General features: G+C 38.7%; 1 protein-coding gene across 4 annotated transcripts in view; it reads right to left on the bottom strand.

The window, feature by feature from the left end:
* KIF21A (kinesin family member 21A) overlaps window positions 1–18,500 on the bottom strand; it is a 166,409-nt gene extending 147,909 nt beyond the window's left edge. For all 4 annotated transcript variants that reach the window (XM_081250315.1, XM_081250316.1, XM_081250318.1 and 1 more), the window contains exon 1: window positions 18,337–18,500. In XM_081250315.1, the coding sequence (XP_081106441.1) occupies window positions 18,337–18,380 (44 nt within the window). In that variant the 5' untranslated portion in view covers window positions 18,381–18,500. The remainder of the gene's footprint in view (window positions 1–18,336) is intronic.
* Window positions 18,501–18,562: the final 62 nt, after the last annotated feature.

The raw sequence follows: 18,562 nt of genomic DNA, 5'->3' as shown, positions 1-18,562 counted from the left end.
CCTGAGTCATAGAGAAGCATCACGTTATTTTTTCACAGGGTTACTCTTACATCACTGCCACCTGAAAGTGAGTCAGTGGAACAGAAGAGATCTGAACTCAAAGTCCAAAAGCATTACTTTCATCACCAAAGTTCATCTTAAAAGATTCAATCGGGCTTCCCTGGTGGCGCAGTGGTTGAGAGTCCGCCTGCCAATTCAGGGGACACGGGTTCGTGCCCCGGTCTGGGAGGATCCCACATGCCGCAGAGCGGCTTGGCCCATGAGCCATGGCCGTTGAGCCTGCGTGTCCGGAGCCTGTGCTCCGCAACGGGAGAGGCCACAACAGTGAGAGGCCCACATAACCGCAAAAAAAAAAAGAAAAAAAAGATTCAATCATAAAAGGAAAATTATGTAATGTACAAATAAACATATTTGACAGTCAAAAAAAGGCACAAAGATGACTGCTTTTGGCAACAGAAATTCCTGTTATTGCATCCTTTTTTCACATAAAATAGAGAGCATGGTTCTTTGAATGTACAGAAAACAAATATATAAGCAAGGGTCGGGAATCTAACATGATTTTGAAGAATATCCATCCTCAGTTACATTATTCTATCTCTACTGCTGCGTTTATTATTTTGATAACTGGTATTTGGAGTATTTTTCTGCTTGTCAAAGACAGCAAGTCGGGCTTGTCTTAAGCTTTAAGGCTGTCTTAAGTCATCTTCAGTAGTTCACTTAACTTTCTACCACATATTTTTTAACTTCATTTGTTATCACAGTGTTTCATTTCACAGTAAACCAATTTGTGAAGGACACAAAAGGTATTTATTTTACCAGTTCAATCAAGTTTGTGTTCTAAACAGGTTTATTTTAAAAAGTGAAACTTGGGCTCCCCTGGTGGCACAGTGGTTGAGACTCCGCCTGCCGATGCAGAGGACACAAGTTCGTGCCCTGGTCCGGGAGAATCCCACACGCCGCGGAGCGGCTGGGCCCGTGAGCCATGGCCCCTGAGCCTGTGCGTCCGGAGCCTGTGCTCCGCAACGAGAGAGGCCACAACAGTGAAAGGCCCGCGTACTGCAAAGGGAAAAAAAAAAAAAAAAAAAGTGAAACTTGTTTTCAGGGTTATTTGTGTTTCTGACTTCGTTTGTTGATACTGTATCAGAAACTTATTTTTCAATGCAAACAAAACTAGTCATCTAGTCAAAGGTTTCAGCAGCGAATATTGCATAAAAATGGAAGACCTGATTATTGAATAAGGTTCTAAGGAAAAAAAGAGTCACAAATTGATTTTATTCTTCTCTAATCATAGTAATTAAACTAAAAATTTGCAAAATGACATGTCTCATAATATGAACTACTAAAAAAGGAACGCCAAAATTAATCAAATGTCTTAAGTTAGCAAAAGAACTCTGTCACCTCAATCAAATCTTTCAATTACCTCACATCAGGTGTGGAAATAGTAAGATGTTCTCCCACAGCTTATATATAAAATGAGTGTGTATGTATGTGTGTATACATGTATGTGAGCATGTATGTATAGGTACATGTGTGAGGGTGTGTGCATATATACATATGCGTGAGGGCATGAGTATGTGTGTATTTCTGGTCACTTTTGGGGTCTTAGTAAAAACTCTTGGCATACGTAGAGTGTGCTCAGGTTAATGATACAACAAGCAATATACTTAAGCAGTTTAAGGATTAACATGTCGGTCAGCTCACCTTGCCAGGTAAGCAGTTGGAAATCAATAAGTATTCCCATGTCCTTAAAGATAAACAAGAAAGGAATGTAATTCCTTACTTACAACAGAGGACAAAGACTAAGAAAATATTTTATTCAACCTGGTCAAGAAAGCATAATGATCTGTCTTGACTTTCACAACTCAGTGTATTCAACAAACCAAGACATCCATTCTACCATATAAATACAATGCTAATAACATCAGCTGGTAACATGATGTCATATATTATCTAACATAAATGCACTATTATCATCCTTTTTTACAGCTTTATTGAGATATAACTGACAAATAAAATTATGATATTTAAAGTTTACATTATGATGATTTTGATATACATAAACATGTGAAAGGTTCCTCCCATCAATTTACACATTCATTACCTCACATATTTGCCTTTTTTTTTTTTTTTTTGGTAAGAACGCTTAAGTTCTCCCAGCAAATTTCAACTATACAATACAGCGTTATCAACTTTAGTTACCATGTTATACATTAGGGCCCCAGGACTTATTCATCTTGTAACTCAAAGTTTGTGTCTCTCCCTATTTCTCCCACCCCCCATTATCCCTTTTCATCATCGTTAGATAGAGACATAATAAATTGTAAAAAGGTTCCCCAAGTAAAGACTTGAAAGAATCCCTGCTAAAGAAAGAAATTTTTGCAAGTGAATGACTACAATTGATATCTGTTGAGGCCTATACATGCCAAGCATTGTTCTGAGTGCTTTATAAATATGCCAGTTAATTCTCATAACTATCATATGAGATTAGTATTCTTATGATCTCCACTTCACAGAGAAACTAAGAAGGAGGACAAGAGCTCACCAAAGGAATTATCCATACCTCGAAGTGATTAGAAAGAAATAGTGGTTAGTCACTACCAGTCTTAACCAGAAGAGGAAGAGATTTAAATATATTATTTACATATATATATATATATATAGAGAGAGAGAGAGAGAGAGAGAGGATAGAGGTGGTAAGAAGAAGGAAGGAACAATAACTAAAAAAGGAAAAAAGAATCTGACATCTCCCAAGCACTTCTAAATGCAATGCATTTACAACAGTCATATATTTTTTTTATTTTTTATTTTTTTTGCTGTACACGGGCCTCTCACTGTTGTGCCCTATCCCGCTGCGGAGCACAGCCTCCGGACGCACAGGCCCCTCAGCCATGGCTCACGGGCCCAGCCGCTCCGCGGCACTTGGGACCCTCCTGGACCGGGGCACAAACCCACGTCCCCTGCATCGGCAGGCGGACTTCCAACCACTGCGCCACCAGGGAAGCCCTACAGTTATATAATTTTAACAGCCCTATAAAGAAGGTATTAACTCTGTTTTACACAGGAGAAAACTAAGGGTCATAAAGGTTGAGTGGCTGTTCTAAAATTCTGAACTCCAATCTTTGTGACTCTAAAGTCTATGCTCTTTTCCATAAGCCATGCTGCAAGGGAAAATAAAAGTAAGGCAGGGATGGGGTAAAGGGATAATAAAGAATGTGAACCCAGAAAAAAGAGAGATGTACCAGTTTTTGGAAGTTCCTTGATGGATACTGAATACTGGGAGCCATGATGCTTTTAATCTAGAATGCTGCCATGTAAAGCTTCAAAGGAAAACCTTAAAAGCAGACCATCCTTTTTTGCATGCTCTATTCTAAGTAGAATATTCAATGTAACTAACTAAAATTGCATGTTAAATATATTTAGGTTTTTTTGTTTTCTATCTTTGTTTTTATTTGTTTTCAGTTTCTGTATATTTGCTTAACTGTGCTGTTTCAGTGGTTGTAGGATAAAGATGCACTGGTGAAGCAAATGTAGTGCCAACAGAAGGTGATTTACCAGTTGTGTATGTCATGCAGCATTTGAAGGGACTGTGCATTCTTAAAACAATCACAGTTGCTTCTAAACCAGATTTTATTTCTATTATTGTTTTACATGCCAAACCCTGAAGTGCATTGGGCTTGAATCTCTGAATGCTGTGGACCCATTAGAAGACTGTTTTTTTTTTTTTTTTTTGCGGTAGGCGGGCCTCTCACTGTTGTGGCCTCTCCCCTTGCAGAGCACAGGCTCCGGATGCGCAGGCTCAGCAGCCATGGCTCACGGGCCTAGCCGCTCTGCGGCATGTGGGATCTTCCCAGACCGGGGCACGAACCCGTGTCCCCTGCATCGGCAGGCGGACTCTCAACCACTGCGCCACCAGGGAAGCCCTAGAAGACTGTTTTGATTGTCACAAATTGTAGTGCCTGAAGACATTCTTGAAGCTGATTGTCTTAAAAAAAAAAAAAAAAAAAAAAAGACAGTTCTCCAAAGACAAAACAGGAATTATTGTAACAGAAAATAATTATGGTCAAAATGTCTGTGGTTCCTTGGAAATGCTGTGCTTTTTGTATTTTCCATCATTAGTGCAGTTCGAACGAATGTGTATAGTTCAGAGGTCTTCGTGTTCGCATTTTAATATTAGGTAAAAGACCTCATCTTTCAAGCTTGAATTCATTTTTAATTTTAATTTTATTTTATACAATGTGTAGACAGTTCCCTGTTCTCTGCATTTAGAAGTATAAACAATATAAATCTGTTCATTCTGTAAGTAATTTTTATAATTATGATGTAACTCTATCCTATCCTTAAAACATTTAAAATAAACCCTTTATGTGCAAAAAATAAAAAAAAAAAAGAATCAGTGCCCTTGATCCCTCAACATTACTCTTCTTGCCTATCCCATCTCATTGTCAGTGAAGCTGCTATGAGAAAAAGCAATGGCCAACTCACCTAGATGTGCCAGTCCCATACTGAGCAATTGCAGAGTGCATACAAGTGGCCTGGCCTAGCTCAACACACAGTCTATGGACAGCTTTACCCAAATTGAGATGCCAGTCCATCACTGTACATATGTTATATGGCCACAGCAGAAGCCAAAAGAACATTTTCATATCAATGTGAAGGTAGGCACAGTTCAGCAGTGACCAAAATTTTACATTTCAGAATGTCAATCAAGAGCGCCATAAATGATGTCTCAAAACTTCAAAGTTTCCTGATAATTCCCATATATCATTTTTGACCAAAATATCATAGGTACAAGTTAAGAATCTTTTCCAACAACTGAGATTAAAAAACAAATATCAATTTATTCAATATTTTGTTTATTAACATTAATATATTTTATACTATATTGGCCAGATTTATCAACTTCTAGTGGATTTTATCTTTTTGGCGGTGGGGGGGGGGTCGTGTGTATCTGTGCGTATGTGTTTCATGTCAGTCCCCTACCAAAATCACAGCTTCTTGATCTCAGGTAAAATCTGTCTCAAAACATACTGGAGGCACATACTGGGGCCTCCAGGCTGGCATGGGTTAAGGAAGAAAGTTGGACAGCTAGCCTGGCCAGGGGCCTAGGTGACATGGAAGTGAAGTGAGGTCCAGGGTGACTCAGGCTTGATCAGTGCCAGCACATGTACAAAAGTAGATTCAACCTGGTGGTGGCTTCCCATTCTGAGTGGCCCACATGAGTTGAAGGACACCCCAGTTGGAAAAAAAAAAAAAAGGGATGTTTTCCTTCCACAGAAAGGGGGCTTCCAATAATTTCACTTAACTGAGTGGATTTGGATTCAAGGTATGAGAAAGGGGATATAAATCAGGAAACCAAGACAGAAGCCAAGTCTGGACAAATAAAATAGGAGGTTACAGGGAAAGCTATGACCCAAAAAGCATAGGCATTTAAGTTTGGAGCAGCAAAACAAATTTCAAACAAATGGGCAGGTGGGGCAAATAACACTGCTCTGATTTACTTGTGGCTTTATTTGGAACTGACCAAGAAACTCAAAGGTACTGAGGAGAGAAAAATAATGAAACTAAAATGACAATGCTACTATTTTTTACGAAACATTTACTAAGTACCAGTAGTATAAGGGTTTACATATATTATCTTATTTAATTCTTACAACAAACATATGAGGTAGGTCATTTTCTCTTATCGAGCCCCTGTAGACTTTGAATATAACAATATTTCCTGGAGTTCCTATAGACATTGAATATAAAATATTTTCAGTCATAATAATCTAAGGAAGGGGATGAAAATTCTGGAACATGGTTGGCAGTATTTTTCACCAGCATTAACTAATTTGTACTGAGTCATCCTCACTAATATCCAGCTGCTACTTCTGAGATGCAGTATTTATTATAATTCTAAAGGTTACATTAAAAAGCAGCAAAGGGACTTCCCTGCTGGCACAGTGGTTAAGAATCCGCCTGCCAATGCAGGGGACATGGGTTTGAGCCTTGGTCCGGGAAGATCCCACATGCTGCGGAGCAGCTAAGCCCATATGCCACAACTACTGAGCCTGCACCCTAGTGCCCGCGAGCCACAACTACTGACCCCACGTGCTGCAACTACTGAAGCCCGCGTGCCTAGAGCCCGTGCTCCGCAACAAGAGAAGCCATGGCAATTAGAAGCCTGCGCACCGCAACAAAGAGTAGCCCCCACTCACTGCAACTAGAGAAAGCCCAGGTGCAGCAACAAAGGCCCAAAGCAGCCAAAAAATTAAAGATCAAATTCGTAATCTTGGCCTTATTACCATCACACTGAAATCAACTGGACTTACGATCATCAGTATACACAGCACACAATAACGATTTCTTTACAGCTACTTTTAAATAGAACAAGGTAGACTCCTAATATTGAAACATAAAAATGAAACCACAAAAACTGATGTCAAAATGTGCTCAAATTTAAAACTGCAAAATCATCAACAGTCTTTGAGTTACTCTATGTTGAGAGCTGCAGTCACAGAACACATGCAAAGGTAAATAAAATTATGACGAGTTATACTAAGTTAGTACAAAATTAAGAACCAAAGAAAACTAAGGAAACCCTATACTCAAAGACAGGAACTGAATCTGCTACAAAGTTAACAGTCCAATTACACTTATGTAACAAAATAGTTAAGAATATAATCAAGGACAGATGGAATGTTGCCAATCTAATGCCAAGTTGGCAAACTAAAATTCAAAAGCATCATTTTGTAAATTGAGACTTGAAAATGTCACAGATGTCACATCTGAATTAACCTTAAGTGGCAGGCCAAATAACTAGGAATGAAATCTGTAATCTCATGTTTTATCAGCAGTGAACAACTTCCATTTTACGGCAGGACAGATGCAGACTACATTACCAACAGGCTGCTCAAACAAAATTGTTTAGTGTTGAATTAGGTGAACACAAGCAAAATAAAACACTTTAGATATGCACTGATTTTCAAGTTCCAGTTTCATGGTTATAGATCTGTGTTTGATTTACTTTACCATCAGTGGCTTAGACTAATGTGTTGAGTGAAAGCGTATTATACTAATACATTATTTATGTTGCTATAGATATAGCTGAAAAATTAAAAATTTTATTATCAATACATCTTTTTCTGAAAAGCATCCTCAGTATCATAACATTTAATCATATATTCTGGGTAAGAAGCACTACCCTCCCCCTTCAATTCCAAGAAATAGTCATTTGTAGACTTTTTGCTCATCAGTAGAAATGAAACCGTTACCAAGAAACATAAAACACTGCACAACTCTTAGAAAATGAAATTAACAACCTTATTAGACAGTAAAGGCTTGACAATTAAATTACTGTTTGATACATGGAATTTAACAGAAACTGAATTGAATTAATGAAATAAGGCAGATGATGTGTAATATTTAGCATGTTAACTCAAAATGCCCTTCTTTAATATAAAGACATGGAAAAATTCTTACGCTTTACTCCATAAAGTGGTAAATATCAGGCTATAAAAGTGTATACACATTGCAGCAATTTAAAAAATATATAAGTAGGGCTTCCCTGGTGGCGCAGTGGTTGAGAATCTGCCTGCTAATTCAGGGAACACGGGTTCAAGCCCTGGTCTGGGAGGATCCCACATGCCGCGGAGCAACTAGGCCCGAGAGCCACCACTACTGAGCCTGCGCGTCTGGAGCCTGTGCTCCGCAACGGGAGAGGCCGCGACAGTGAGAGGCCCGCGCACCGCGATGAGGAGTGGCCCCCGCTTGCCACAACTAGAGAAAGCCCTCGCACAGAAACGAAGACCCAACACAGACAAAAGTAAATAAATAAATAAATTAATTAATTAAAAGACGCTCTTTAAAAAATATATACATATATATAAGTACACATATGAAAAGATTAAAAATAAATACACAAAATGCTAGTAGTAATTATATCATGGTGGTAAACAATGATTGATTGCTTTTCTCATCTTTTCCCAGATACTTTTTCTAATTTGATTACATTATTTCAATAACAGAAAAAAAATCAAATAAAAATAACTTATGAAATTAAAAGCTGATTTTGGAGACAGACTACGCTTGCAAGATCTATTTTCTGCTTCTAAGTATCAGCCTTGTTTTAAAATGCTTTCAGCTAAGTTTTCACATACATCTATCAATGAACTCTGCAGGAACATTGCCCATCAGCTCCAGGTGCCAGAAAAAAAATTTATAGAAAATGTAAATATATTTTTTAAATTCTGTGTTTTTATTACTTCTAGTCTTTTTACTCGGTTTACTCCTTACAACGCTCTTTAACCCACAACTTGGTTTAGTGTATTGTTGCCAAGGTTGATGAGATGCAGCAAGGAAAGCATTAGCAACATTTTCAAAAATCTGGTGCAAGCCAATTCAGAACGAAAATTCACACTATTATTAACCAATTTAGTCATCGTTGTCTTACATCAGGTTAAGCAACTAATGGAAAATATAACAATATTATTGTTAATCTCACAAAGTATATAGTAGTAACTTTACAAACACTAAAAACCATACCAACTGAAAGTGTTGTGTGAGAAGAGAAAGGAAAGAATAAAAATGGTGGATTTTGGGCTTCCCTGGTGGTGCAGTGGTTGAAAGTCCGCCTGCCAATGCAGGGGATGCGGGTTCGTGCCCCGGGCCAGGAAGATCCCATATGCCGCGGAGCGGCTGGGCCCGTGAGCCACGGCCGCTGAGCCTGCGCGTCCAGAACCTGTGCTCCTCAACGGGAGAGGCCACAACAGTGAGAGGCCCGCGTACCGCAAAAAAAAAAAAAAAAAAAAGGTGGATTTTACTAAACTATATAAAAAGGAATTTGGTAAGATAGAGAAGGATAGTATGTGATTTACATGTTGAAAACAAAATGAAAACTAGGAGACTGGGTAAAGTAAGGTTTTTGGAAGTATTTATATGCATTTTTGTTACATTCATGGTGTAAGTAATAGGCACTTAAAAAGCAAGAGAACAGACACAACACCTATAAAGTACTTTGCAAATTCAAGTTATGGCTTACATATTAGAGAATGACTAATCTAATCGCTAGAGTTTGGAATATAACCAATATATTCATTGTTGGTTATACATCAAACTCATCTCTAATAGTATTACTGCCTGTGTTTGTGTAAAAACCATTTTCCATATGCTTTCCCACGGTTGTCTCTGTTGTTCTTTACCCGAGTCCACTGAGGTAGGTGGATAACTATCTATACACAAAGCCAAGTTTATCATTGTTTGGTAAGACCAAAACAGTTTTCTAATCATCCAACGTTTGTTCTATTATATCACATCGTTTCCAGTTGCTTTAATGCCTCCAACTTATGTGATTCCAGTACACAACAGACATTCAATAATTATGTCATAAATGAATGAATTTTGATCTAAAAAAGTAAATTAACATTATAAGGCATACAACTGAGGGCAGAGGTGCCCTATGCCTCATTAGTACACCATGTGATCAACATACCACATCATAATAATTAACTACAGCTTGACCCTTTCCAAGGTTTCTTATTCCTGTTTGCTGAAAGAAAAAGCCTCTTATTTATTCTATGTAGCTGTGTCAAATAATGTGAATATCTACTCTGAAAAAATATAATTCATTCATCCTACTCAGAGAAACTGATATTGTCGTGCCTAAGTGATAGACATAGCTCCCCCAAATTGAGAATAAGGTCAAATCCAATCTCGAAAACTAAAATTTTACTACATACTAAGAGATCCAAAGAGTACGAAATAAACTTTTAGCTGTCCTTGATTTAGCCCCTGGGTGGGTTCATGATGCCCACCTCTCTAAAACCAAGTTTGAAAAATTTCTTGGTTTCCTTGCTCTAAATAGTACCCAAGTAAGTTAGCCTGGGGCTAAATCCTGAATGACCTTCATTCCAAATCTGGACATGTAGATATCAGCTTGTTTCAATTCAATAACCCCAATGTCCTTCAAATGTTCTACTGTAATAGTGCTGTCAGTATATTAGCACCTTCTTTTTAAAAAATGTCAAATATTCTCTCAGTTTGAGGGACATTTCAAGCTGAACAGTGAAAATCATAATATTGTGTACACCTCTCCCACTGGAATTTTAGAGAGAGAGAGAGAGAGAATCACATAAAGAAGGTCTGCGGCCCCCAAATGCAGAAATTTCCCTGCATGAAGTCTAGAAAAGCTTCAAGTAGAGGTAGGATTTAGGATAATTTTTGGATGAAAGGCCTCCAGTATGGCCAAAATGTATTGTATCCTTTACTTCCTTCTAAAATAAGGATAGGAGGGACTGAGATGTTATTTAAAAGTTTAAGAACCACCTTTCTAGTGAAATAATACTCAAAAGTGTTTTTTTTTTAAACCACTCAGATTTCTACCTCCAGCTCCAATTCCAGATCCCAATAAATATACCACACTGACCCTACCCTACCTCTACCTTTCCCCACCCACCAGCCATCCTTCCATAGTGAGGCTGCCATTATTACTGGAATGTGCTATAATCCTCAAATCTGTTGGGGTAGGGAAAAAAAAGTTTTAAGAACCAAGGTGAGGGGAGAGGGAAAGGCCACATGTCCCAGGCCTAGCATTCACAAAATCCTCCTATTTACATATTAATACTATTTCCAAATTAAGCTACACAGACATTATATTTCCATGGTGGTTGTTAAAGCATTAATATGTTATATGTATATGTTGAAAACAGTCTATATTATTTTTAAAACCTAGTTCTGGCATTTCTTCACATTTTAATATAATAGGAACCTCAAAATGTAGACCTGGATTTCTACTCCAGGGATCCCTCTCTCTCTACCTCTTAAGGGGTCCTTTTTAGAATCACTGGTCTAGTTTCTAGAATTGAAGCAATCACAAAGCCAAAATAATGGGCACTGAGATTGGGAGCACTCACTGAAATATCAAGTTAAACTTTTAAAGGGAGCACTTAAGGGATTAAAACTGTAGTTTATAAAATATAAATTTATTCTATTTCTGAGATGTCTGCCAGCAAAACATGAAGTCCTAGAAAATCCACAGCAACAGTCAACAGAAGACTTGAGCTGCTAGTTGTGGAACTTCAAGCAATTCCCTCTGCTCAGTGTCTCTATTATTACCTCAATCATCTTAAAGAGGGGGCCTCAACCAGCTAGTCCCTTCAAGGTCCCTTTCAGTTTTTTGGTTTTTTGTTTTTTTTTTTGCGGTAGGCAGGCCTCTCACTGTTGTGGCCTCTCCCCTTGCGGAGCACAGGCTCCGGACGCGCAGGCTCAGCAGCCATGGCTCACGGGCCTAGCCGCTCTGCGGCATGTGGGATCTTCCCAGACCGGGGCACGAACCCGTGTCCCCTGCATCGGCAGGCGGACTCTCAACCACTGCGCCACCAGGGAAGCCCTCCCTTTCAGTTTTAAAATCTATTTTAAATCCAATAATTATAGAGGTACTAAAAGTTATGTTCAATATATAAATGTCTAATAATTTCAAAAAAACTAAGAACAAAGGAACCTCAAATGTAATTCTTAAACATTAAGAAATATCTTATAATAATTGTAGGATGTCATCAAAATGGTCCCCTTTGGCTTATCTGTCATTTGCTTCAAATAAAGCCTGAGCCACAAGAAAACTATTTTAACACCCTGAGAAGATTAAATAGTTAATCCACTGGGAAACCAAGTTCAAAGACAGAATTCACAAATCCGCTCTCCAGAGAGAAGCACTGAAACTAACAAACATCCATTTTATTTTTAATAAAATTATTCTAATGATACACTGAATACAAATTATGTCATCTAGCATGCATTTTCATTGATGTATTTTCCTTCCTAATCTGAAACTTAGATAAGTCATGTCTAATGTTGACAGAAAATAACCATTTATAATTCAGGGTCACACAGGGAAGCTGTAACATGTCTTGCAAGAAAACATCCATAATAAGGGATATTCCAAGTTCACTTCTTCGAGGAGAAATGGATGAGAACTGGAAGATTGGGCAGATTATGAAATTAACTACCAAGATAATTTCTGCTTTCATGGCTTCACTAAACTGGAATTTCTAGTGCATCATTTACTACCCCATAATTATGCACCAAAATATTAACTAATTAGCAGGTAAGAAAGAGCTCAAGGGGTAGTAACAAATAGACATGAAATCTGAACTTCTGTGGAGTTCCAAATGACAATCAGACCTACCCCACTATAAATGTAATAAACTTTATCTGAAGAAAAAGTATCAGCTCATATTTAAATAAATAACTTCATTGACTTTCAGCTCACATCATCTACAAGCTCTTTAGTCTCTCTCCTCTCTTTCATTTCCCTTACTTTATTATCCAAATATGAAGACATAGGTAGAGCATACATGTTATATCATACATACAAAGATAGAAATAATATTCTTCTAATGCACAGGCTTTGGAGTTCAATTTTTATATGAAATATGCTTGGAAGTAGGACATAATTTTTGTTTTTTAAATCACTGTTCTTGAGGAATATATGAACTAAAAAAAATGCTATAAAAAATGAGACAAATAAAAACTAAACTGCAACAATTGTCTTTAATTTCTAATTGTGCTGTTGATATGTTTAGTGTTAGGTCCTACATAGTTTGTGCATTTAAAAGAGGCTCACACTGCTAGGTCTAAGCTCCATGAAAGCAGGGACCATGTCTGTCATGTATGTCGTGTATCCTCAGTGGTAGGAAAGTGTCCAGCACATAGTTGGCACATGATAAATGTCTGATGCATGAAGAAAGGAATAAACAAATTACCAACAGCAGATAACCACCTGTTTCCATGAAATATTTCTAAAAGCCTTGCTCATCTGCCTCTACATTCTCTAAACATTAAATTGTTTCAAATAATTTACCTCGTGTATATTCGTGTTTCAGCTTGAAAGATCCTTATTACATTGAAACTAGCATGTGAAGTATTGGGTTGGCCAAACAGTTTGCTCGGGTTTTCCCATAACATCTTATGGAAAAAGCCAAATGAACTGTTTGGTCAACCCAATATTTTGAAAACATTTGGAAATATTTTTAAGAACAGAGAAACAGGTACCAGAAGCTTGAGTTTGAGTTCCAATTCTGGTATTTAGTGGCTGAGAAACCTTGAACAGTTTACCTAGTATCTTTGAGACTCACTTTTTTCATCTGTATAAGAGGGATAGTATCTACCCAGCCTACCTCATAGGGTTTTAATGTAGATTAAATAAAACACTGCATATTTGTATTACAGCCAGAATTGGACAAAGAGACCACAAAAGTCTAAGTGTTTCCTCTTAAGTAACAACAGTACCCACGATAAACATATTGTGGGAAAGTCAAGTTTGAAATGTTAAAATAGGTCCTTCCTGTCAATATAGAGGCACCGTTAGTACCAACAGTTTGGCTAACAACAAAAAAATCACATATTTAACAGACTGCATATGGAAAGGTTCTTATCACCCTTAATACCTTTACACTGCCATCTCAGCATGAGGGAAAAGAAAAGTTCAGGGAGGTCACACTGCAAATCAGTGCCAGTGGCAGAGCCAAAACAGAGCTTTTGACTATCCAATCAGCACTTAAGCTAGCTGAGCAATGCCACTTCTTAAAAGTGCTGTAGTAAGGTAAAAACACAGTAAATTAGACAACATTACACACTAATCCAAACTCACTGTCAAGGATATGTCCTGCTCTCTGCCAAAGCCAAGAAAAAAATTGTAGCTCACAACCACATATAGACAATAACATGAAAACACAATGGTCCTTTCTGTATCTCCATTTTCTTTCAGCTCTTGACATATTTTGCAAGCTAAAATTCTTGGGGAAAATGTTTCAAATGTTATGTCAGCATTCATAGTGGGAAAAAGGGAAAGCGTGAGCTGCCCATTCCCCTCGCTTGGCCCCACGGTTGGCGCCTTGCAACAAACACTGTACTTTCCTTCACCACATCATTTCATAAAGTCTTAGATTTAGAATTCAAAATGTTTGAGTTTACTATTTTAAGTTAACTGAATGGTTCAATTCAGTATACTACTTAGACAATAAAAATAGAATATACACTAAAAATTGCTCATTTTTGTAGGTGACATTTATGAACTTAGTACATTTTCTAGGAAGTCAGCTACCATCAGTCTATTATCGATAACTTTCTACACCTATGCACCCAGAGGGAAAAAATGTTGCTGTTAAATCAAATCTTACATGTACATACGTGCATAGATATGTGCGTATGTGTATATATAACCACTCTAAAACCAGACACCCAATATTTTGGTATTTTCTTGATCTACAGAAAATACCAGATCTATGATGTGGTGGCTATGAACATTTTTATTCTATACTTCTTCCTCACATTTTTGTAAACTATAGAGCAGCACTATCCAATAGAAATATAATGGTAGCAACATTATATTTAATTTTAAATTTTCTGGTAGTCACATTTTTAAAAAGGAAAAAGAGATAGATGAAATTAATTTTAATATTTTATTTAACTCAACATATCAAAACACTATCATTTTAACATGTAATAAAAAGATTGATATATTTTTCATACTAAGTTTTTAAAATCATATATATATGATTTATGAAAATATATATTACACAGACAATATATGTCAATTAGTAGGCTAAATTTTCATCAGAAATACTTTATAAGTATTTACATTTCATAAACTTTACAGATAAAAGATAGGTCCACATAGCCACATTGTTCCAAGAATACCTAGAAGCTTTCCAAAAACTAAATGAAGGACAGCTTTTAAATTTAACTAAAATTAAATAAAAATTAAAATTTAGTTTCTCAGTTGTGGTGAAACCAAGCAGGACCCTGCAGGGTCTTCCTGGGGAGAGACACCCCTCCCCATGTCCCTGGCCTCTTGTTTGTAGAAAAGCTTTAGCCTCCTAGGCCTTCCCCAAGTTCCAAAGAGCATATTTAATCAGAGTAATGCAGACACAAAAGAAAACAGTCAAGCAAGACAAAATAATAATAGTTTTATTTTTATTAAAACAAAGTCAAGGGCCCTTAGTTCCTCAAGGGCTATAGATAATATTCTGAGCCACATCCCTGAGTGGTTTTACAGATACTAAAACCCCCACCAGGTGGAGGAAGTTAACTGCATGCTGACCACAAGCAGGTAGACAGACCCCAGGCCGGTTGGAACCAGAAGGTTGATGATGTTAACTCCTGAAATACCACCCTATTATTACCTCATCACCAACCAATCAGAAAGATATCCACAACTGATCACACACCCTGAGACCCTCTCCCTCACCTTGCCTTTAAACACCCTTCCCCGAAAGCCATCAGGGACTTTGGGTCTTTTGAGCATGAGCTGCCCATTCTCCTTGCTTGGCCCCAGAGTGGGTATGCCTTGCAATAAGTTGTACTTTACTTCACCACAACCTGGTGTCAGTAAATTGGCTTTGCTGTGCACTGGGAAAGTGGAACCAGGTTTGGTTCAGTTACAGCATTAATCATAATTCAAGTGCTCGATAGCCACATGGGGTTAGATAGCGGGGCAGGGAGGGTGATCTGAATCCATACCTACCACAATGAAAGATACCCTATAGAACACCTCAGATATACTCTGCCAAAAGGCATTTTCAGAAATTGAATTTAAAATGTTCTTCCTAAATGAGAAACTTTCTGTTTAACTTCTTTTCCCCAAAGCTGTATATGACCCATGCACTTATTTTGAGAAACCTAAAATAGAGTCATCAGCTTCAACATACTGATAAGTCTCCATATCTAATTAAACACAAGAACCTCTAGGACACTGTGCATTTACATAAGTAGAGTCAACTCTCTATTATTTGTTATTACATTATTCATTGAAGGGGAAAAGTAAGTCACGTGCCCTGATCATTTGTGTCTATGTGTTGATTTATTTATCCTGCTGATGAAGTCTATCACAAACTGGAAGGTAAGACTGGAGGTCACCGGAAAGATTAAAAAATCGGAGGAAATAGTTTAGGTAAGTTCAGTTTCCCCCTTTCTGAGCTCCACCTTTTCTAGGAATATCAAGGTATGAATATCCTGTCAAAGTCATTAATTTGTAATTAAATTAGTTCAGAACCAGGAAGAGGCAAGTGACCTTAAGCTAAGTAAAGTTTTGCGAAGCATATTCTTGCCTCACACCTATGTAGGTTTAATGGTTAAGAACTTGAGCTCTAGAGTCAAGCTGTCTGGGTTAGAACTCTGTTTCTGCCACTTGCTACCAGTTTAACTTGGGGAAGTTGACCTAATCTTTCTGTGTCTCACCTGTAAAATGGCCATAATAATAACAGGACCTAAGTCAAAGATTGTTTTGATGAATAAATGCAATTTCCAGGATGTAAAACATCTTAACACACAGCACTGACCCTGGCACATACTATGTGTCCAATAATTATTGCTATTTTTAGCTCAGAAATTAGGACAAAAGAGATGGGATTTTATGTTCAATAAATATTTGTTTTAAATGAAAACATATGTCCATACACTTTATAAATGCCAAAGTGCTATATAAGCTATTTTTATCCTATGCAAAGTAAGTTTAGAGAGTCAATCTATTCAGACAATGTATTTAATGGAAAAAAAAAAACGATCCTCACAATGTGGCTTACTTCACAACGTGTTTTTATAAAGCCTTTCCCCAACAAACAGACCCACACATATTCCCTTAAAAAAGTGCTAACATGCATACCGAAACCAAGTATAAGTTATTTATCTGTCAACATCACTTTAGGGTGATTCACGACTCTGTTAGCCGCCACTGCAAGCAGCGTCAGTTTTAAGAGCATGCTCAATAAACTGCCCTGTGATATTCTAGAGAATTCACAGATTAAAAAAATATTAACTCTCTAACAACAGTTTCTCTGACAGCCAATTTTCTTTTTTTGTTGTTGTTGTTGTTTTCGTTACTATTTTACACTCCTTCTTTACCCTCCTTGACCAGATCTGCTAATTAACAAAACTGCATCTTACTGGGTTTCCTCTTTTTCTCTCCCCTTCATCTGCCATGTACAGTCAGTAATAAGCATTAAAAGGCCAAAAGAGAGGTAGTAGCAGTAAACAGGAGAAACAAACTAATCCGGCAATTGGATAAGTAGCCCTAGAATAACCAAGAAGGCCAAATTAAAACTTCAAAAGCTTTGTAACAGGTGGTTCTAAACAGTCATAAAACAGTCACCTCCATGGGTGGCCATCTCCTGGTCTGTAAAGGGAATGAAAAAAAAATCTTTAAAATTCATTTTATTCTTTAGATGATTAAAGATACACGGTATATATAAAACTACCATTTCTATAACCAAGATTTGTCACTAAAATAGCTATAGAAATACTGACATGATAGGATTTGAAGAATAACTTTTCAGAAAGACTACAAGGGTAGAAAATTTTAAAAAATAATTTCTCAGAGGACAGATTATTTTTATAAATCTTTAATGTATACATAAAGAGAAACGAATTCACAGACCATAAGAGCTATAAAAGCAACGCCACTTACTCTACCATGAAGGCTTCATTAATATTTCAGCGATGATGTTGCAATTTTCCATGAGCAACTGTCAGAGCTCTGCTTCTTGATATGTATCAACAATCCAAATTACATTCAATACTCGTGTATCTGTCCTTGACCAAATTACAATTTTGATGTATCTAGTATTTCAAAACTCTCACCCAGGCATATGTAATTTTATATTGTAACCACCCTGCTGAACCTCAGTATGTTTCTTTTTCACCCAGTCACCCATTTAACCCTTACACTTGCTGAGGAGTTTTCTTCCTTCTACAGACCTAGCACCAGGGAATTTTCACTTAAATATAATATCCCTTCCAACGCCAGAAATAATACCCACACGCTGGTGCTATCTAGTCCCCGCCGGTGCTTAACGAGACGTCCATTTGCACAGAAATCTAGACCCCCACCGTTGTAAGGCTTTGTCTCCTGCCTCCGAAGGCCGGAGTTGCAGGTACACGTAAAGACAGTCACGCTACAAATATAAGAAGAGAACCAGAGCCCAGGAGAGGGGCAGCTCCTCCGGGCAAAGCCAAACAGGCGATCGCCCAAGGCGGCCGAACCTGAGGCAACTGTTCCTCGGGGGCGCGACCAGGCTGGGGCGGGCGGCGACGGCTTCTCCTCCTAGAGGAGTCAGGCGCCCCCGGGACCGGGCGCCGCGCAGCTGCCAGTCACCTGCAAACTCCCGGGGCCCGAGGGCGGGAGCTTTCCCAGCCAGCACTCGGCCGCGCGCGCCAGGCCGGCGGAGACCCGCCGCCTCGGTTTCCAGAGCCGCCGGCACCCCGCCGGGCCACCTCTCAGGTCTCCACAGCGCGGCGGCCGGTGCCCCGGGCCAGAGCAGATCCTCGCCGCGCCCGCAGCCCGCCCGCTGCCGCGTCCGTCCTCACCTGACAGCCACCCGCACAGAGCTCTCGTCCGGGGCGCCCCACATGCCGGCGGCGAGCGACAGCCAGGCCCCTGGGCCTCTGCACCGCAGAACTGAGGCGCCGCCGGAGCCGCGGCGGTCGCGCGCAGGAGGCTGGAGCTGCAGGGGGCGGACAGCTCACCTCCGCCGCGCTCCAGCCATGTTGGGCGACTGAATGGAAAGGTGGCGGCAGCGGCGCTGAGGCAGAA

The sequence above is a fragment of the Mesoplodon bidens genome, assembly GCF_964165515.1.
Source record: "Mesoplodon bidens genome assembly, chromosome: 11".
NCBI classification, from domain to species: domain Eukaryota; kingdom Metazoa; phylum Chordata; class Mammalia; order Artiodactyla; family Ziphiidae; genus Mesoplodon; species Mesoplodon bidens.
This window is presented reverse-complemented; position numbering and strand designations above follow the sequence as displayed.